Below are 22,596 nucleotides of genomic sequence, written 5' to 3'. Positions count from 1 at the left end.
CAAAGTCCCGTCCCAAGCTCAATTTCCCAAGCCGTGCCCTCTCCTTGGTAAGTTATATCATTGCAAAAGACCGTTTCTGAGCGAAATACTTTAACAATTAATATAATTTCCAATTCTCTTGCATCAGAAGGAATTTGTACCCATATTTTTCAACATCTTCGGACCGAAAGTGGGGGGTAAAGGAAATGGGGAAAAGCCACTGAACTCTGTAAATGTACCAATTTCATGGAACAGAAGGCAACCAATGACCCGTGTCGGTATAAAGGGCAAATTCGAAAGCATTCTTTCTCTGAAAGGGAACAGAAAGTCACGCATTGACCGGATGGAGGATGGCTTTCTTTCAAAAAATCAATTCCAGACGTCCAAAGAACATTTGCAACAAATTTGCTAATTGGACTTCCGACCCTGTCTCAACACTGAAGGTTGGTATCCGATACTTCGAACTTAGGTCACACAACAAAGAGAGTCTGCAATTCAGCACATGATTTCCGGCCGAGGAAAAAATACCCTTATTTGTCGTTAAAATATGGAAAAAAATAATATAAAAGAAATAATTAACTACTGAAACACATGGTAATACTGAAATTATTTTTCAGATCTTGAACATAAAAGTAACAAGAATAATATTAGCAAGTATTAATACGATTAACATAAAATGCATGGAAACTAAATCACTCATATGAACCAATGATAAAAAACTAAAAATGCTGACCAAGGCAGAACTTATTATAAAAACACACTATAAAAGTCACGTTTCAACCTTAGAACAAGGTATTTTCAGACTCAGAACCAAACTAAAATGAAATCATGAAATGAAATAAAATGAAATTGGTCTTGAGTCTGAGGATCTTGTTATAAGGTTGAATCGTCACGTTTACAGTATTTTTACAATAAGTTCTGTCTTGGTCAGCATTTATATATTTTTTTATTAAACATTTAAACAAGGCTTAATAGTGTTACTATTGAACCAATGAGACAATGAAATGCATTAACTTTCGATTCAAATACAGAGACGCATTTTAATATTTCGCTTGATTCATCTTTCTCGTTCTTGCGTTAAAATGCATCGGACCAGAAGTTTGTTAACGCCGTACCAAAGAAAAACAATTACGTGCATGAACTGATACATTTGATGTGTATTTTGCAATGTAGCAATTGCTCCACATGTAACTTTTCAAAATGCATCAAGTGATCACAACTGGTCTAGATTCGCGAAGAAAACCAAGTTTGCCCAAGACCAAATTTGCTCTCCGCCGGTCCACGGTGGGCCTAAATTCGAAAAATGTGGTCAAAATTCGAACCCGGTAAATAACGCACGTCAAACTGTCAGTATTTCAAAGAACGGAACAAAGCATGGGGAACTTAGTATCATAGAAATTGTGGGATTATTGACACGATCACAGGATGAAAGATCCATGAAACATTATTGATTAGCCTAAACAGAATGTACTGCGATTATGTATGGAGAAAAATTGTAGTAGTCACTGTTGCTATACTCCGCCCTATGAGTTTGTGGAGTAACGGCGCACATAACTGTAGATTTGGGTTTGATTTGAGTTTTAAGTCCATTTTGAACAGAAGGCTAATCGGGACTGGAACTACAGTTTAAAGTGGGATTCGTACCACTATGTACCTCCACCGTGTATCGAACACGCATAACGGTAGAGAAGGGGAGCAAGCGAGTGGGCGGAGCAATGCAGTGCGCGATGCTGCAAAAGGGCGGTAGCTGCAGTCGCGTTTTCCCCTCCATGCACTCACTTTCTCTTCTCACGCGTTCATTGATTGAGCCCTCTGTAGTCACTACTTGCAGAAAGGATATGTTTTGTTGGTTTGCTGCAGACACTTTTGGGACAGAGGTGGTATAAGTGTAAGTTTAGAACTCAAATGACCATAAATTGTGCTTTTGTGGAAATTTTGGGGATGCCGGGAAAAAAAATTGTACTGGAGTGGATAAATCGATGGTTATCCGAATCAGGATCAGGCAGGATGCCGGGTTGCAGCTGATGATCCGTGATCTCGGGCAGTGGAGTGGCGTCATCCGAAAACGTACAGATGGCCTTTTTGTTGTGAAATACTGATGACTTGTAATTGGTGGAGCAGATGAAACGAAGAGATGGAGTTCTTACAGGAATGTCTCAATTTGATGGCTCGCATGCTATTGTTTCCACCCTCCTTGAGCCTCCTCGGGCAGTTAATCCCCTACTATGACGTCCGAGCCGTGAGCTAAAGCAGAAAACATTCACCGCACATGCGCGAACAACAGACCGAGGCGACGCGATGCATGGTATTGATAAAACGGCCCAGGCCGAGCGACACGTACAGTTTTTCCTGTCTGGTTCGAAAGGTTGCATGGATTACTGAGGGTTCGCCTCCAAGTTACACGTGTCGCTTCGGCCTGAAATCTCCTTTAAGCTAGCCTTCAGACCGAAGCTACACGCGAGATATTTCACTTGACAACCAACCTTCAGAAATAAATGCAACCTTCCATACCGAAGCGACATGACAAGCTGCACTTGTCGCTCAGACTGGCCCATTTTGTAAGGTTGGCCAAATCCGGATAATTTTATATCCGGATATGCGAATTGTCCGGATATTGTATTGTGTGCATTATCCGCACAGTTTATCATCTATCCGTTTTACAGGCTATCCACATATTATTTTATTTGCCAATTTCCTATTTCACTGTACTTATTTTCCACAAACCCTTTGTCAAATTCGGATTATCCAGAGGATTCGGATAGCGGATAATTTGAAATCGGTTTATCCGTTATCCAGATTTTGTAGCATCCCTAGCTGTCGCTTCGATCTGAGAGTTCTGTTGAGTGTGACCACTCTGATACGTAATGCCGAGAATCGCAGCGCGAGGACGTTTTAATTAAGATTTCCATCCATTTACGGAAGTGCCCGAAATCATTCCGATTTTCGCCCCGTTAAAAGCGAACGCAGATAACCACAACCCGAGATAACCATCGTCGATTATGATTCGAGCGAGATAATCATTTTTTTTTAAGGACTCGCAACTTGCGAAAACTTTCCCACGCTTCAACTGGAGACCTCGTCATTTCCGCGCGGTGCCTACCGGAAGTTCATTGATTGGCCACCGCCACCCCCTTTGGTCACGTTTTCTCGTCACCTCCTACGCGCTCCTCTGTCGCGTGCTGGACTCGCCCGGGTTTACCACGAGACGAACACGTGATTTACATGTCGCTTTATGCAGAGGAATCTCCGTGCTGTTTTTTCCGTAGCTTCAACGAGCTTTCTTTTAAAATCGTAACTCATGATAAACTTTACGAGATTGTAAGTAATTGCAACAAGCTTATCAACTCCCCACTGTACCCTGAAAGCTGTAAGTCAACATTTTCCCAATGATTTCCTAACATTACATACAGGGTGGCACAAAGTTGGCGTACCCGTGATTTCTCGTCGGAAAGTATGTTTAATTGTTGTTGATTTACAATCGTTCCACCATGATGAAACACATGAAACTTGATTTAAAGTGTAAGCCATGTCGTCCTTGTCACGTTGATAGGACGTGACGCCGGAATATTTCCGCAAAACATCTGCCAGGACATGGCAGCAGAATTCAGCTGTGCTACGATCTTGATGGTCTCCATACCGATGTCCTGGACAATTGAACTACCAGGCACAGCTGGCAGCCGACGAGAAGAGCGCTGGCAGAAGAGGTGTGACGTACTACCAGGCGACTCCACTCTTTCGCGTGGGGGAGGTGCTCTTCCGCCAGAACTCTTCTCGTCAGCTTGACAATGACCCGCCAAGAAGAAAACAAGACTTCCTTCTCCCCGACCACCCCCAACCACCCCTAAATTCTGCAAATGAACCTGACCCTCCCTTTCCCTCTGTGCCCCGTCTCCCTTCATTCAGCGATCTTCTCGTCTGCTGCCGGGTGTACGTGATCACATCGCTATAACAACAACAACCACTGTAGTATCGGAAACAAAGGGGGGTACGCCCACATTGTGACCACCCTGTACATACAAAGTATACCAGTATTCAAATAATTATATAAAAACAAATTTAAGGGCTTCCCCGATGGCGTAGTGATAATCAAAGGGTTGTGGGTTCGATACCCGGTAGAGGCTGGGATCCCAATCTAAACCGTAGGTCCAAACCCAATTACCCTTTCAATGCGTCGTTTCGGTAAAGTCATTCTTCTTGAATGTGCCGACTTTGCTTTTCTCAGGCAGACTTTTAATCTTCCCAACTGTTTATCATCCCTGTTTAGCTACGGTTTTTATCTTTTTGAGAAGAAATGGTCTCTTCCACTGCCTGTGAGGTCTTTAGAGTATTCTTATACAGGGTGTTTAAAAAAGAATAATCCGATTTAAAAAGGCTATATTTAGGAAACCAATGAACATAGAATCTTGCAGTAAGTTGTAAAATACATGTTGGAACATCAAGTTTTACTTACAGTAGGTTTTGATTTGTTGCAGGTAAGTGCTTTACTGGTGCAGCTCACTCTTTAGTCCGCATCAAGAAGGCAACCTAGCAACAGGAAGCATTCTGTATGCTCTGCTTCAAGAGATGTGAGTTCGTTACAACTGTGCAACGCGAATACTATTAGCAGTAGGTGGTGTAACACCGTATTTACGACGAAACTCACGCTGCACAGCTGTAACGGACTCACATTTGTTGAAGTTGAGAACGCAGAAAGCTTCCTGTTGCTGGGTTGCCTTCTTTATGCGGACTAAAGAGTGAGCTGCACCAGTAAAGCACTTACCTGCAAAAAGTCAAAACCTACTGTAAGTAAAACTTGATGTTCCACCATGTATTTTAATACATACTGCAAGATTCTATGTTCATTGGTTTCCTAAATATAGCCTTTTAAAATCGGATGATTCTTTTTGGAACACCCTGTATATTTTTAATGTGCTGTGTTCGTCCCGTTCAGGTCCCTTCACAACCTTGCACTTTTATCTTTCAAGGGGATCTTTACACCCCTTTCTTAACTTTTATATGTAACAATATTAGACGAAGGGCTATTTCCCTTGAAATGGCTTTACGTGCCGACGCACCCAACAATATTAATTCATTCAATCATTCGTTTCTGTGTATAAAGTGAACTTAATATCGAACTCAAAACTCAAGAAAATAATTTAAAGTTATACCATGTGACAGGGGTATTCGATTCGTCAAGTAAGAAGGTAGGGGGGTCCAATAACTCCAAATTACCCCAATTCAAATCCAGAATTGGTAGCCTGGATGTATATTTTCAAAAGAATTGTTATCTGAATTCCGAATTCAGGATGAGTTCACGTTTCAAAATGAAACATTAACAAAAAGGAAAGTGAGGACCTCCCGAGGGTGTAATGGCAACGTTGTCGCCTTGTAATTAAGAGGTACCAGGTTCGGTGCCCGGTAGAGGCACACAGTGGTGTAATGGTATAAAAGCGACAAACAGTGGTATCAGAAGGTCCCCACCATATTTTAGTCAACATTTAACCTCAGTGGTGTTAAAAAGGTGTTATTTACAATCACTTATCTCTTATTACTTTATCAAAATTTATGCACTTCATTGCATTCCGTTGCATTAATAGTGTATGCGGTTGGTATATTTTGCATGCATTTATATGTTAATCTTAATAAAATTATTCTTGTTACTTTTTGGTTCAAGATCTAAAAAATAAATTCTCACGCAGCAAATTGAAAATACGTTGTGCAACATGTATACTACCCGGGAATCTCTGGAGCAAGCGAATGAAAACAAGTCTGCGCAAGTAGTGACTCGTGACGACTCGACTGGTGTACACGTGCCAGGGAACGGGACTGCGTGGAGGGGAAAGTCGCTGCAGTTATCAGTCTTCGCAGCAACGTGTACTACTTCAGCTCCACCCATACGATTTCTTCCCCATCTCTGCCCTTATGCACTGCCTTGCTATAGAAATTCCCGAGATAGAATATACAGTACATTCCATAAAAGGATATCTAATTTTAAATATCTGATGGATCTTTCCTTTATTGGAAAGAAGTTTTATAAAATATTTGATACATTTTAATGAGTCGATTGATTTGTGTAAATAATATTTATAGAAAACACATGCATTTTAGTGCATATTCAATAAGTGATGCATTTAGACGTTTACCTGAGGCTACAGCTTTTATGCACTACTTGGCGTTAATGAATGCGTTCACTTTTCTGCGTGTAGATTGCCCGACAAACCAGAATTCTCTTCTTGAAACCTTTGGGTTTGTACTTAATGATGCGGTCCTATTTCAATTGTGATTTCCATTCTCAAATGTATGTATGGATGGATGGATGTGTGTGAGTGTGTGTGTTTGTGTGTGTGCGACTGTGTATATATGTTTGTTCCAGCATAACTCTCGAACGCCTCAAGCAATTTCAACCAAACTTGGTACACGTATCACTTGCAATCTGGAAATAATACTTTGCGAGTAAGACACCCCTGGCACCCCTAGGGGTGGAGTGGGAAGAGGTGACATAAACCACCGATATTAAATTGCGCACAAAGAGACATCCGTGACTCTATGCAATCCGCACAACAATAGTGTTTCTCGGGTTGTCTAACATTCAGGCAGTGTTGCGAATGGAATCCATAGTTTTCGTGAAACCAATGTGGTTCAACTTGAAGTTCATCACCTATCGGCATGGGGGTGAGAGGGGGTGAAAAATAAAATGCCACAAATGACTTAGATTAGTGTCGAATCCATAGTTTTCGGAGTGGCTAAGCTAATTGGCGACGTTCACGATCACATTTAAAATTAGTTACATTTTACACTATAGTTAGAATTCATTATTTTCCTGTCTAATATAAGATTGGGATAAATAAATACCAGGGCAATGTCAGGTAATCAGCTAGTTTGATTATAATTATAGTAGTAGCCATAGGTATGGTAGTAGAAAATAGTACAGACCTTCGTGATAAAAGTGTTTTAAAATCGAGTACGGGGTCAATATATGAAACTGTTTAATCGAAATCCGTGTAGTTTTAAGGTTAGTTTCTTCCATTAATCTCAATTCATTTGACTTACCTTGAGCAGTTTCAAGAGTTCAGTGGATTGGTTGTTTCATACTTGGTCCGAAATGAAATTTGAGAAATTCGCACACTAGCCAGTTGAGTCAACCAAGTGTATGATGTTTATTTTTAAATAAGCAATATATTTTATCGTTTTTCTACTAGCCATATTTTGTAATGGTAAAGGTTCATGTTCATGAATCACCTTCATCGTGCGATCAACAAATCAAATATAATTAAATAAAAAATGTATAGTATAGGGTTCGGCCGTAATGAATTACATGATTAATATGTATCAGCTCACAATGTGTAAAAACTCCTTAGGCTTGTCGAGATGATGGTGATGAGAATGGTTACATGAAATATATGATACGAGAATATCCATGCTCTGACATAAGAGAACATAGAGGATATCAGTTTAATGAATACTGCTCCGTTAGGCAGGATCAATTTATCGTAAACGGTAAGGTTCTGTACTGTTTTATACCCATATAGTAAAATTATATTGTTTAACATTCTTCTGTGAAGAAGGTAATAAATTATTTTGTATACCCATTATATTAGGGATCAGAAACTTAAGAAAATGCTGACCATACGTCATTTCAAAACTGTGACGACAACAAAGTTTGTTTGACATGTACATTATGGTAGAAACAGGATAACCGGAGATGGAAGCAATTGAAAATGAAATCGAAATTGAAAAACTGTTGATTACAAGGTCATTGAAATATGCCTTAAGGGAGGTCACGAAAGTACACTGGCACAAAAATACATGTTCGTATTACAAAACTCTGTTGAATATCACAATTGATATGGTAAATTATAGTAATACAAACTATTGCTTCCTTCTTGAATATAATCGTTGTTTTATAAGTATAGACCCTTGTATCAAATTCTCCTTCCTGCACTACAGTATAATAGAAGTTAAAACAGGAGTTGAGCAAATTCAAATTTGCTAAAAAATATTGTCATTGGAAGTCATACAATTATTACACAAATTCTTACGAACAATATCATGTTTTTCTAATTTTCATAGTTCAAGATGAATGTTACATACCATGAGGACTGCCCAATAAAAATAACAGTACGTAATGCCTTTATTTGGAGGACGAGGTTCAACCACGGGTTGTTCCAACACCAATAACCTAACGGTTTAAAATTGTCGTCTTGTTATCTAAAGTTGCAAGATTCGGTTCCCGGTGACATCTATCTGTTTTTCCCCCTGATTGTCTGATTTGGTTTATTTTATTTTGCTCTTCTGCCACTTTCGGCTAATCGCGAAGATGAGGATGAGGGATGATATGATGAAATTGAGGGACACTCACAAAGAACACCCATGCTCAGGCCGGGATTCGAAACCGAAACCCCGCCGTCGTAGCGCGCTGTGCCAACCACCTTTTCCATGGAGGTCGGTTGCTGTTTTTATGTGCACAAAAATAGGCTAATCGGGACTAGACCTATAGTTTAAAGTGGAATCCGCACCACTATGTACTTCCACCGGGTATCGAACCCGAGACCCTTTGATTTCAAGGTGGCGAGGTTGCAACTACACTATAGGGAGCTCCTGTATACCGGATGCAAAGTGATACCGTAAGTTCAGATTAGCTTATTATTATAAATTTGAAGCGTCTAATTTATATCTGCAGTTGCAATAATATAATGTCGCGGGAATCTCTGGAGCGAGTGAACGAAAGCAAGCCTCTACGCAAGTAGATACTCGAGAGGGTTCGACCAAGGAACATGGGCGACGGAACGGGATTGCATGGAGAAGGAAAAGCGAGTGCAGGTACCAGCCATTTGCAGCGGCGTTTACTGCTTCGCTCCGCCGACTCACTTCTACTTTCTTATAGTCTTTTGAAAAGTAATAATTTTCAAGTCTACAAATGACGATAATCGAGATAATATTTTGGTTCGAGAACATTTCAGACGGGACCAATAGAAATATATTAAGTTAGCCTCCTTGGAAAAGGGTTAAAAAAAATGGTACACACCACCACATCAACAATGATCTTACTAACTTCTGCGGGTAACTTACCCTCGGCATGGAGGACTTGTTTCCTGCACTGGTCCAGCAGCAAGAATCGGCTTCTTCCAAAGTGCTAGGTGTGTCCGGAGTCACGTTTGGCGGAACACTGTCCTCGGGAGTCTTCTTCCAGACTCCGGGAGGAAATTGATGATCCAGTCCTTGGGGGAGGTAAACCGGAGCACGCGACCGCGCCGAGAGGGAGGGGAGGAGATCCGTGTCACGTGACCAACTCATCGCGATTCGATCACTGTCACTCCAACTCCTTTGCCGGGTTTCGAGGTGTGCGGGTATTTGATCATCCGGATCGGGACGCAACTTATCCAAGCTCCTGCATCTCGGTAATGTGATCTCTCTCACTTTGATGACGTCATCGCTTCGATGCTCGACAACGGTAGCTTTTCTCCACTTTTCCTCAGCAGGAACAAAGTCATCACTTAAACTATTAGGAAGATCCAATGAGACACCTCGCTCAATGCGTCCACGAACACTCGTACAGTCTAGAACACTGTAATCAAAGAAACCGTCCTCACTATTATCATTATCAACTTCCCGTTCTTCGCGCACTTCCTTTGTCAAGTGTTCTGATACAACGTCACGAGAAGGAAATATAATTTTGACTTCTTCATCGGAACTATTACATTCTCCGTCACTCACTATACAAAAAGTACCCGTATCTTCCTCGAAAAAACATTCCTTACATTCTGAAAGTCCAATCTTAGTCAAGGAGGTGCCGTCATAGCTTGCGTTGCCTTCCAAAGCACCACCGGCTGATGTAACCGATTCCTCTTGGATCAGAGGCTGATCTAAGAACGTGCTTTCATCGTTTGCAATGTAAAGCGTTAAGGTTTCCGAAACGTGGCGTGGAATCGCAGAGAGAACGCTAGTATCCAGCTTCGACTTTGACCCCTTCTTGAAAGACAAAAGTGGAGAGAATTTGGAGCAAGTTTCCGCAGAATCTGAAACTTCTACATCAGCACTGACACTCACACTGGATTTCTTTTCTTCCGTGTCTTCTTGGGTGCCAAACTGAGAAAACGAGCTGTGGTGAGATTTCGAACTACCATCCTCGTCTTCCTCTAAAAAGCTTGAACTAGTACGAGAGTCGGATCGGTTGGACTCTTTCGATCTAGGAGTTACTTCACCCACCAGATTACTTACAGATCCCGTCTCATACTCTTCATCCAAGCCAAGCGACTCGCGGATATCAGAGATGCTAACAGATAAGCGACCTCGGCTGTTCTTCCGTTTATGCTTGGATTTGAACACAGCCTTGCCAGACTTCTTCGAGCTTCGGAACAAGTTGCTACGACGCAATTTCTTCCCAATTCTCGACCTCGACGACAGCTTCTGACCGAATCGACGCCTCAGCTTATTCAGAGCGTTCTCCTGGATATCTTCAGCTGCTGAAGAAGACGTGCCCTGGTCACTGGTAACATTCTCGCGACTCCGCGTCCCATCCTTCACTTGTTCGTTGCCCATGGCGGCCCTCGAGCGACTGGGACCGAAATAAAAATCCTCTTCCATCCATGTCGAATCGTGTTACTTTCCTCTCGAGAAAACTTTGGCAAACACCAATAAACACTAACAACGCACTTCCATAAAAATAAGGGTTAAAAAGTATCAAAAAAAACTTACAAATAGATGGGTATGGTTGATCAAACACGGCAGAATTGGCATGTCCACAAGCAATTGACCCGGCACGAATCTGTCCACAGATTTGTCAGCGTCAAATAACAGAGCGCTGCGATTCCGGGCAACTGTAATTTGAGTTTGGAACCTAATTTCAAGGGCGCACTTCCTTCGCTGCACTGGTCCGGGGATTGGACACTGCACTTCCGCACCCACCGAGTGTTGACCCGTTGGCTGACTGCCCCCAAGCCACAACTATGTCGGATGTTAACGATTGTTTCAAGCACAACAAAACATTACTTCCCAGGCAACACGCTAATAATCGATGATTACCCACTTATATTCATTCCCCTTACCCCTCGCACTCTCTTTACGGCTCACAAGCTACTAACGTTCCGTGCCTTGTAGTGGCAGCATGACTATGTTACAGGTGAGTTTGAGGGAGAATTTACACTGAACTTGAATGAATGCACCACTTCACTGTGTCACGGTATTGTACATTCATGATTTCACCTTGTGTTCAATGATTTATTTTACTCTTCACTTTTCTGCCACTTTTTGGATAATCGTGAAGATGAGTGATGCTTTGATGAAAATGATTGAGACACCCACAAAGATCACCTATGCCGAGATTCGAACCCGAGATCATTTGCGTCGAAACGTAGCTATGCACTCCGTAACGGAAGTCAGCTGATTTCACCTTATCTGCACACGGATATAAACACTTATTCAGAAAAGAAAGCTGGATTATATGATGAGTCGTTGAGTCTCTCTGCCGGTTCCTTTTATTTTAATAAGTTTAGTATAGCTCTTTCTACCACCTATTTAAGTCTAGTAGTCAGCATAAGAATCAAATTTCACCTTGCCACCACTGTAGTCATACAGTTCACCACAAACTACTTATAACATAGTGCACTACCTTTATGCTTACTGTGATAACTAGCATTGCCCCGCACACAATCGACACGTCTCCCAAGACACCACGGCTAGAACTGACAGAGTGAAGCCAGGTTGCCTAGTTTTGATACCCTTCCACCTTCACACAAGCCATTACTTTTCAAGTCGTTGATAACAGTTTCTCGCTTATTGATTGGTAACGTCGACCATCCACAATAACACCTCATCCTTCCTGTTCAACAGCTTCACAATAGCAAATGAGAAATAGCTCCATCACCACCTCTCTCTCTCTCTCTCTCTTGGTCAATCAGTACCACCACCACTCACCGCGTGGGGCAAAAAAAATGAAAAAAAGTTCACACCTCTGCTGTGAAGCTCCCATCAATTCTAATCACATCGCAAACCGTATAACCTGTTTCTCCATTGTCCATCACGACAAATGTCCTCTTCGTTCATCCCGAGACAGAAGGAAATATGCAAACGGGGCAGAAAATGGGGCGTTAATGGAAAATGTACTCGTTTCCTTGCACACTTGAATCTCGTAGCCAATAAGACAGGGCCTTCTGCAAAGAGGCACGAAATGGACGAATCTGAATGCAGAATCGGAAAGCTCTCTGATATGTTTGAAGTTCGACGTCAAGTTCTCCTGATGGCTGGCGTTGAAAAATCTTGCATGCTATCTGTCAAGCAGTCAATCAGAAACCATAATTAGCTGCTTTGTTTTCAACTTGAACCCTGAAAGTTCGTTACATGCAAGATGCAGAGAAATCCAAATACAAAATTCTCCTTCGCTTGAGGTATACGGTAGGCAGTATTTTTTTAAATCATTGTCTCATGTTCTCATAGCCAGAGGGAAGTGTAAAAAGTTAAGATCAATAGATACAGTACCCGCCCAAATTATATCATATTTTGGTTTTTTGAGAATAACTTATTTGAGCATACTTCAGTTCATCTGCTAATTTCAACATATTATTAGTGAGATATATTACACAGTTGAAACAGGTATACAGCATCGAGAACTCATTTTCAAATTTTACAGAATTTATTTTGTCATTTTGGGCAAAGCAGCAGAAAACTAGTAGTCATTATTACACTCAAAATTAGCCTACTATGCCTACTCTGCTGTGCTCTAACCACTTCAACGTGAACAATCAGTTAATACTTCGTAGGAAATCCCTTGCTATCAATCACAACTTGGCATCTACGTGGCATGGAATCGAGGAGAGTATCGATGACAGACTGGTCGATCTTCTCCCACTCCTCCTTCAGCTGTCTGAACTTCTCATCCGTAGAAGTGGCTCTGGTGCCTCGGAGACGTCGGCTGAGCTCCTCCCAGAGGTGTTCTATGGGGTTTAGATTGGGACTCTGGCTGGGCCACTCCATAACTGGCACTCTGCGCTGTGCGAACCACCCCATGACATCCTTCGATCGGTGCTTAGGGTCATTGTATTCTTGGAAAATCCATTTTCTGGCCATGCTGCGACGTGCCCACGGCAGCATGATATTTTCCAGAATGTTCTTGTAGACATGCCCATCCATGTTTCCATTGATGTGCTCCAGGGGGCCAGTGCCGAGGGAAGAGAAGCACCCCCACACCATGACCGATCCACCACCGTGTTGGACTGTAGGAAGCTGATACTTATGGTGGAATCTGGTGTCTGTATGACATCTTACCCACTGTATGCAGTCAGTCCCGAACAGTAGATACTTCGATTCGTCACTCCAGATGATGGTATTCCACTCACGATGTGCTCAATTCAGATGTGCCTTGGCCCACTCGACACGTGCCTTCTTATTCTTCTCGGAGACAAGCGGTTTCTTAACTGGCCGATGTCCATTCAGTCCAGCAGCCTTCAGCCTCTTCTGTATCATCCGTATGGATGGCTGGCGATGTTCTGGACTCGCTAGTTCCCGTCCAAAATCCACTCCAGTAAATCGGGGATTCTCCAGAGACAAGCGCAGTATATTCCTATCCGCGACACGGTCTGTGATGCGTGGTCTCCCAGTCTTCTCCTTCTTCACATATCCTCCCTGGACCCGCCACCACTTCAGAAGTTTGCTCACAGCCGACTGGCTGATCGAAAACTGCTCTGCCAGCTTCTTCTGAGTACTCCCTTGGCTATGGCCTACCACAATCGCATCTTGTTGTGCCTTGGTGAGATCTAGCACTTGCTTTGTTTTACTTATCACTGAAATGATTATTATAATACATTTCAACAATACAATTACAGATTTAGATAGAAAAAAAACAATTCTAAAATGAAGATTCAAAAAATACGGAAAAACGCCATTTTCGAAAATCGGGGAAATAATCACTTCTGCTTTTTACCATTGCACACCACGCTCGGCTACGGAAACTAATAGACTGTTCAAAATGCTGTGAGAATTTCATAGAGATCGGATAAGTCCCAAAAAAGTTATCCTCAGAAAACCTGAATATGATATAATTTGGGAGGGTACTGTAAATAAACACAATTAAGTTCTACATGCAGACTTCCTAATATATAACTGTACTGACGAAATGACAGTACTAATTGTAGTTTGATTTGGGTCTCATTGTTGTTTTCTCAGGTAACTTTGAAACTTATTGTGCACAGGTGAACACTCCCCCCCCCCCCCATATATGAGTGTTTACATATAATGTTGCAAAAACCGAATAACCTTACGTTGTACACTTCGACACACAGGTAATTAAATGGATTCTTCTTAGAGTATGAACACACGTACTACAGTGAACTATGATCACCTGATGATGTAACACAAAGGTCAGCAAAGTTACATCGGTCTCACAGGGGTTTAAGAAAGACAAATCAAAGATTCTGAAACTGCCAGGTATACAGCGTAATTCTGTAATTTAAAAATAGCTTTAAAAATGTTAACACAATAAACTGCTGCTTTAAATTACAAAAATAATATTTATGTAACTTACATGAGCATATAAACGTCAGCAGGTTACTCTGTGGCATTCCTAAACTACGAAGTACATTGCCACAGCAACAAGTCTTCCATCCGCCCCTAACCTGAGCAAGATTAATCCAGTCTTGACCATCCTTGCTAATTTAATTCAGATCAATATCATCATTCATTACCATCTCCATATTGGCCTTGTTGCAAATACGATCAGGTTTCGAAGAAGTATCCTCTAAAACGCGCGTGTTATTTACTAAACTTGTATCATCAATAAATTTCCACTGAAGGAACATTAGCATTATAAAAGAAAACATCTTTACTAAAAAGCAATCCCAAAAGATTAACAAAACTGTTTAATGTTCACTTTGTTTTGTCAAATTTACTTATTTTGCAACTTTCACATATTACATAGTAACTCTAAACTCCGTCACGCAACAGACCCCAATTGTCCTCTCGATGATGAGTCAACAATTAATTTTTCTTTTTAGCTCCCACCGAGAATCGAACCCGAGACCACTTGCCTCAAAGACGAGATCGATAACCATTTGGCTATGCGGGAGCCCTATAGAAAAATAGTTTTCGTTTGAATTAATCGCGTGTTTGGTTGACGTTTTCCAGAAGTACAACAAAAATGCACGGTATGGTTTACTAAATTTGACATGTTAACTATTACTTGACAACTCGTAAACAGATGAAGCCGATTTCATCACAATCGCCAAAATGTTTGTGAAGAACAATGAAACGTTCGGACCCCAGCACCAATTTTCGGTACAAACATTTCTTTCTGTGTAGACAATATGACAGCAGGGAATCTCTCTTTTTCACGCCAAATTTCAAACTTTTTAAGTACAAATTGAACCCTACTCAGAGTTTATGGTAGAAATTCTGCTACAAAATTTTCGCGTGTCGGGTGGCAGACTATTATTAACATTTTGTTTTATGATAGGAGGTCAGAAATTGGAGCACTATATAACACTCCCTACTACAAAACTTGGCGCGCGAGAGAGAATTCAACAGGTTGATAATTACACATTACCAGCTAGTAACGTAAGACCGGTGCATGATGCTTCTCTTGCACGCTATTACGGAGATACAAAGAAAAATCTCCTATGGCGCGCAACAAGTATGCAGCGTGGAAAACATAGGCCATGTCCGAAAGGCCAAGACCGTACTTGAAGCGAACACCCTTCGACAATGGTCTCGGAGTTCAGTCTTGAAGCCTTGGACTGGAAGTGAAGGTCTTTCGTATTGCACTTTGACTGCAGTGCGAAATAGGATCAGTAGATAAAACCAATACAACATTGTTTTTCCCGCGTTATAAACAATTGTTTTTCACCATAGAAATCACAAAGCATTTTAAAAAGACGGAAGTGCGCGTGCGCCAACTGGACGTGTTCATTGGCAAAATAGGGGTGACGGCACTTTGGTGAGGATGCGGGTTCCGTGAAAACCGTCTGCTTTGGAAACAACAATAAGTAACATCGCCGCCAAGATACGTAGAGAGATGTTTACGAATTATGTGAGGGTTCAGAACGAAACAAAAGCTATACCATATCAGCAAACATAACATATCAGAAAAGTATTCATTAGTAGACATTAGACATTAGTAGATAAACTTAATTGTAAACCAGTAACTTTATTTTAGATCATTCAATTAAATTGATCTCCTTAGTAAAAATTATAATTAGCACACAGCAGAAATCAGGGTAGTATTCACAAATAATAGTATTATTATATATAGTGTTATAAGTATGATAAGGAAAATGTAGTAACTGAATGTATTGTGTATTATATTGACGTCACAGTTTTCCTTGTTCCACTTCGAAACAGTTTGTTACGAATTTTAAGAGCCATCACAAACACAATACAGCAAGCGGTAATAAGCCCATACAATCAAACCACAGGTTGGTTTGATGAGTGTTCTACCTGCTTCCCCTCTCGCATTTGGAATCGTACCTTCCAGCTAGTTTCGTTTCCCTTGGCCGGACTGTACTTACATTTCCACGCATTAGAATAGCATCTGCCTGACTTTAAACTTCCTTGATTTCGTAACGATCCGTAGAATCGTTCAATTGTAACGTACAACGAACTCTCAAATTCCAGACATTTTAGCCATCTCTTTCCAATCAGGAAATCGCTAGAACCATCTACAGAATGTCTTGTCGGACATTACCGAGCTTCCTTCATTGCCATCGTTTCAAAGCGGTGTAAACGATCGCAATCAAGGAAGAGTCTACAGACAACTGACTCGGCATTATGTAGTAAATTGAATCGAAATAAATGTCTGGGAAGAGGGAGGTCATGGATCAGTTCTAAGCTATCGATTGGGGGTTCAGGAGAGAGAGAACTTGGAGGGAGAGAGAGAGAGAGAGAGAGAGAGAGAGAGAGAGAGAGAGAGAGAGAGAGAGAGAGAAAGAGAGGGAGGGAGAGGGGGAGAGAGAGAGAGAGAGAGAGAGAGAGAGAGAGAGAGAGAGAGAGAGAGAGAGAGAGAGAGAGATGGGGAGAAGATTAGGAACATATCCTCTCGACTGTACGAAGAGTCTGACTTGCGACTCGCGTCAACGTGTCTTTTCCCAATCTCCTCCAGCTCTCCCTCTCTCTCTGTCTGTCTCTCCAAGTTCTCTCTGTCCTGAACCCCCAATCGATAGCCTAGAACTGATCCATGACCTCCCTCTTCCCGGACATTTATTTCGATTCAATTTACTACATAATGCCGAGTCAGTTGTCTGTAGACTCTTCCTTGATTGCGATCGTTTACACCGCTTTGAAACGATGGCAATGAAGGAAGCTCGGTAATGTCTGACAAGACATTCCGTAGATGGTTCTAGTAATTTCCTGGTTGGAAAAGTGATGACTAAAATATCTGGAATTTGAGAGTTCGTTGTACGTTACAATTGAACGATTCTACGGATCGTTACGATTTCAAACAAATGAACAACAATTCGAAGAGTCAAGTATTCAAGTCTGCATTATCGAGTCCTGCGTGCTGCGGCCTCGAATGCTCGTTTAACTGGCGCTCTCGAACTGGATTAGGTGACGTCACTGCTGTTACTTCAAGCCTTCCTTTTAGACATTTTAGACACAGCATCAGTCAGTAGTCTCACCTCAGCGATGTCCAAAATGAACAAGAAGTGCACAACTACAATACTATTTCTTTTTCCTTTGTAGTAGATTGTTTCTAGTCAACCCTTTGATATCGCGGGATAACTTAGGAGATCCATGCCTTCGTGGATGTGAATAAAACAAATGGACCGTGAAATATACAGCACCGTATTCTTTTTGCCTCGCAAATAACATGCAGTCGAGTATGCATTTTTCGCTAAAAATTTATACGTAGTACATCTTGTGTGTGCCCAATCTTCAAAAAATAAGTTGATGCATATTTGCACTCAATCATTCAACCATTCTTCCTCACGGTAATCCAAAGTGGAGGTTAGGGTGCTAACCCCCTAGAAACTTCTGGCATGTTGGACTAATGCAAGTTCTGAAACAAAAAGCGACAAACTCATTTTCAGTTGGTAGAGCATCTGGCTACCACGCAGAAGGCCGGGTCTAATCTCGGGGACCAGAAATTTTTTCAGTCATTTCCCTGTTTTCTGCGCCGCTCTGAGGCCCACCCAGCCTCGTATGAATGGGTACCTGGGGGCAACTCTGGGTAGTAAAGGCGGCCGAGCGTGATGCTGATCACATAATCCTATCTATATTATGACCGATTGATTGATTTGGTGTTTTAAGTTCTCTTTATGCACAGTAAGGCTAATCGGGACTGAACCTACAGTTTAAAGTGGGATCCGAACCATCATGTGCTATCCACCGGGTATCGAACCCGGAACCCCTTGATTACAAGGCGACGATACTACCACTGCGCCATCGAGAAGACCCCTATATTATGACCGAGATCAAGAATGTGTGGAGCTGTATACCTCCACATCACCCCATATGCCTTCATGGCATGTGTGCACACGCACAGGGGAAGGTCTACCATTTTCACATACTTACTCAAATCTTTACAAAATTACAACAATGCTGAGAGAACCCTTCCTTGAAACAATTAAGCCAGAATTTTCAAATATTTGGAATTCAAACTTGTGCGAACTTGGTTTTATTCTTGGAATCATGGTCCAGACGAGTCCCTACCTCTTTCACTTCTGACGGTCATCTCTCCAGTATTGTTCTTGGTTCAGGAAGAAAATTCCCATCATTGCCCCCAAAATTCCACTTCTGACTCTACAATTTCGTGTGTTGTTGAATAAGGTGTTTTAACCCCGCTTAACAAGAGCTCGAACTTGCTTCAAAGCCCATTACGCTCCCCTTCCACTCCTCCCTCACACCAGCAGGGGTAGAATATACCTAGATTTACGCCACCCCCCGGCCAAGTGCTTGTATATTGCATCGTGACGATATTAAGAATAGGATTATAGATCAAAACCCTATGCAAAGTTTCTTTCTGTCTACGGCCATATCCTGCAACCCCTCTATTTATTATATAACACTACCTGATTACCCGGCATTGCCCGGGTATTTATTTATCCCAATCTTGTATTAGACAGCAAAATAATGAATTCTAACTAGTGTAAAATATAACTAATTTTAAATGTGATCGTGAATGTCACCAATTAGCTTAGCGACTCCGAAAACTATGGATTCGACACAAATCTAGGTCATTTGTGGCTGGCATTTTATTTTTCACCCCCTCTCACCCCCCATGTCGATAGGTGATGCACTTGGAGTTGAACCGCATTGGGAATGTCACGAAAACTATGGATTCCATTCGCAACACAGCCTGAATGTTAGACAACCCGAGAAACACTATTGTTGTGCGGATTGCATACAGTCACGGATGTCTCTTTGTGCTGAATTTAATATCGGTGGTTCTCGATCATATTTACATGTCACCCCTTCCCACCCCACCCCTAGGGGAGCCAGGGGTGTCTTATCCCAAAATATTATTTCCAGATTGCAAGTGATACGTGTACCAAGTTTGGTTGAAATTGCTCCAGGCGTTCGAGAGTTATGCCGGAACAAACAAATATACACACCCACACACATACATACATACATTCATTTTATATATATATATATATATATATATATATATATTATATATATAATAAGATGTTATTGCTGCTTTTACTGTTGCTATTATTTTTGTTATTGTTATTATTATCATTACTATTACTACTTATGTTTTTTTTAAAAAATTACATACATTTGTAATTTCCTTATTCTATATGTATATAATAGATATACAATATATGTAATAGTTGTTGTTATAACTTACGGCCTGTAAGTCACAGAAAACAACATTTTTTGTTACAAAATATGGCTATAATTGCACCATTCTGATTACATTAATTCTTTCCAGAAATCTCAGTGCTCCCCTGGCCCCTCCATTCGGGCGCCCTTGTTGACTTACCAGAAGGCCGCCCCGTACACCCCTCCTGTCTTTCATAGATACAATGGCATGACAGGAGGTGGATATCACTGTGTAACAGCTCGGCAAGTAGGTGTACACTGCACAATCCCAAGCAGCACTAATTGATCATCCTTAGCCGTTGCCCTTCTCCAGCCGTTGCCCTTCTCCAACTCTTCAGATCTCCAGAGTTCTTTGTCATTGCCCTAATCCACCTGACAGTTCTCCAGTTGCCCACTAAGGGATTGGGATAGTTTCTCCCAGGAACTAGAATCCTAATATCTTGAATTCATGAAGACAGATTTAACTAGCACATTTCGTAAATCGATTATATAGTACTGTTATAAAACGATTGACAAAGTAGAAATGGGCTCAGACGGGCTAGTCGGCACTGGACCTACAGATTAAAATGGAATCGGAACCACTGCCTCAACGGGACTCAAAACTTGAACCCTTTGTTTACGATTGATTGATTTATATTTCACTTCGATTTTCTGCCCTTCTTGGTTAATAGCAAAGCTTTGCTTACGAGGTGACAGCTTTAGCCACTATGCTACAGATGTATTGACATATAGGGTTTTCTTGTTGGCACAATTTCTGAAGCCAGTGAGGGAATTGTAGTTCATGAAATGGTGCAAGAATCTAAAAAAATAATGTCGCAATAATAGTCATTTGTCATTGCCCTTATCCAACTGATAGTTCTCCAGAGTCCTTTGTCTTAACTTTATCCACCTCACAGTTCTACGAATTCGTTAATCATTATCTGCTTCAGCAGAGCTCTCCAGGCTCCTCAACAAATGTGTCTATCTATTCTAAGATAGTTCTTTGTATGGTAAGTAATCAGTTTGGTTTGGTTTGGTTGCGTATTTGTCATCATGACTGATCGAAACTGCACTGCACCTATCCTTATCGCTCTGCATCTTAACTCCCAACTCAACTTCTGCTTTTGACTGTACCTGATGTGATCTAGCAAGGAAGTATGATTTCGCGTCATTTTGTGAAACCATAAGATTGGATCTGCCCACAGAGAATACGTGCTGTGTAAAACTAGCATCCGGCATTTTCCCACAGCGTTTCAAGCACCGCCATTCCTTTCTCTCGTGCACAAGGGGAAAGAGAGTTAACGGAAAACGAAAATCCGTGAACTCATATCTTTTACGATGACACCTGTCGTAGATCGCTTACGATTGGTAGATGGCCTTCGCAGGAGGCAGGTAGCATGGTACGATTCAACTCAAGGGCAGCAGCATCTGCTATCAGACTTCGTTGACCCATTTATGCCCTAAAGAGGCTTTCTGTTTCCAATTTGACGATGAAATAATTTTCATTTGCGACATTTTCCCAGGAAACTTATAGAATGGGATACGAAAGAAGTTGAATTGTTCCGTAGTTCACAATACAGTTTTGTACAGAGCTCACCTCAAGGAAACTACGTAAGGGCGACTGAAGTCCTGAAATATGGCGATGAAGGGATTGGGGCAGGAAATTTAATATTGATTTATTTATTTATTTTACATCGCTCTTCTGCCACTTTTGGCAAATTGCGAAGATGAGGATTAGTGATAATATGATGAAATTAATGAAGGGATAATCACAAAGAACACCCATGCCCAGGCCGGGATTCGAACCCGTGACCTCTGGCGTCGAAATGCGCTGTGCCACGGAGGCCAGCGGAAAACTGAACCATAATATTTTGGAATTCATGAAGAAAGATTTTAAGTTAGGCTATCTCGTAAATCGATTACATGGTACCGACATAAAACGTTTGGCGAAGTACAAGTGTAGATTATGCTCCGATTGGCACTGGACCTACAGAATAAAATGCATTCCGAACTACATGTGCTCAACGGGACTCAAACCTTAAACATTTGTTTACGAGGTGACAGCTTTAGCCACTATGCTACAGGTATGTTGGCATATAGGGCTTTCTTGACACAATTTCTGAAGCCAGTGTTTGATTGAATGATTGATTTGTTGTTATGTCTAGTCTCGGGACTGGGCCTACAGTTTAAAGTGGAATCCGAACCACTTGTGCCTCCACCGGGTATCGAACCCGGGACCCCTTGATTACAAGGCAACGGCGCTACCACTGCGCCATCGGGAAGGCCCTAGTGAGTGAATTGTAGTTCGTGAAATGGAAACAGGTTGGAATTTCCAGTACCATTTTCTTAAACAGTATATCTTCAATGCAGTCTACAGGGTGGCTCAATAAGTCACTTAACACCCTCAGTACAAGGCCACTGCGGCATGGAATGTGAAAATGGCGATGACCAATCACTGCCTGGCCAAGGGGGAACCACATTGACGCCACCCACACGGTCGGCAGCCATCTTGATGTCCGCCATCTTGAATTCAACTTCAGAATTTTAAATGGGGAACGGGGGCCTTCCGACGTATCAAAATGGGCTAGAATTTCACGAGAAATGCAATGGTGAAGGTTTTTTCGACGTATCTTTACCCAGTAAAAAGTTATGACTGAATTCTTGTACCAATTTGCTCCTTTTCGAGGTGTTAGAAAAATGCCTTAAAATTTGTTTAGCGCATCGGTAATGCATCGAGATCAAAGTGACGTCTAGGGAGAGAAGTTCGCATGCCATTGCACACGATTTTAATCGGATACATCCATGAACAGCTGCGCATTATGAATGGTTGTCGCGAACAATTTACAGTATGACGCTTCCATTGAATTAAAAGTCCTTCACAGTGACAAGGCTAATGTTTATGTTCAT

At 41.6% G+C, this 22,596-nt stretch overlaps 1 protein-coding gene across 3 annotated transcripts in view; it reads right to left on the bottom strand.

Moving 5' to 3' along the window:
* Positions 1-22,596, bottom strand: part of Root (ciliary rootlet coiled-coil, rootletin) — a 345,133-nt gene that overhangs the window by 181,252 nt on the left and 141,285 nt on the right. Inside the window, exon 1 of one of the 3 annotated variants that reach the window (XM_083141553.1) lies at positions 10,654-10,859. The exons of 1 other annotated variant lie outside the window; for it this stretch is intronic. In XM_083141553.1, coding sequence (XP_082997679.1) covers positions 10,654-10,695 — 42 coding nt within the window. In that variant the 5' untranslated portion in view covers positions 10,696-10,859. Of the gene's footprint in view, positions 1-9,027; positions 9,658-10,653; positions 10,860-22,596 lie in introns of those variants that run through there. One more of the 3 variants, XM_083141554.1, reaches the window with a different exon arrangement.

Source organism: Lepisma saccharinum, chromosome 20, assembly GCF_977018435.1.
Source record: "Lepisma saccharinum chromosome 20, izLepSacc3.1, whole genome shotgun sequence".
Classification (NCBI taxonomy): Eukaryota; Metazoa; Arthropoda; class Insecta; order Zygentoma; family Lepismatidae; genus Lepisma; species Lepisma saccharinum.
This window is presented reverse-complemented; position numbering and strand designations above follow the sequence as displayed.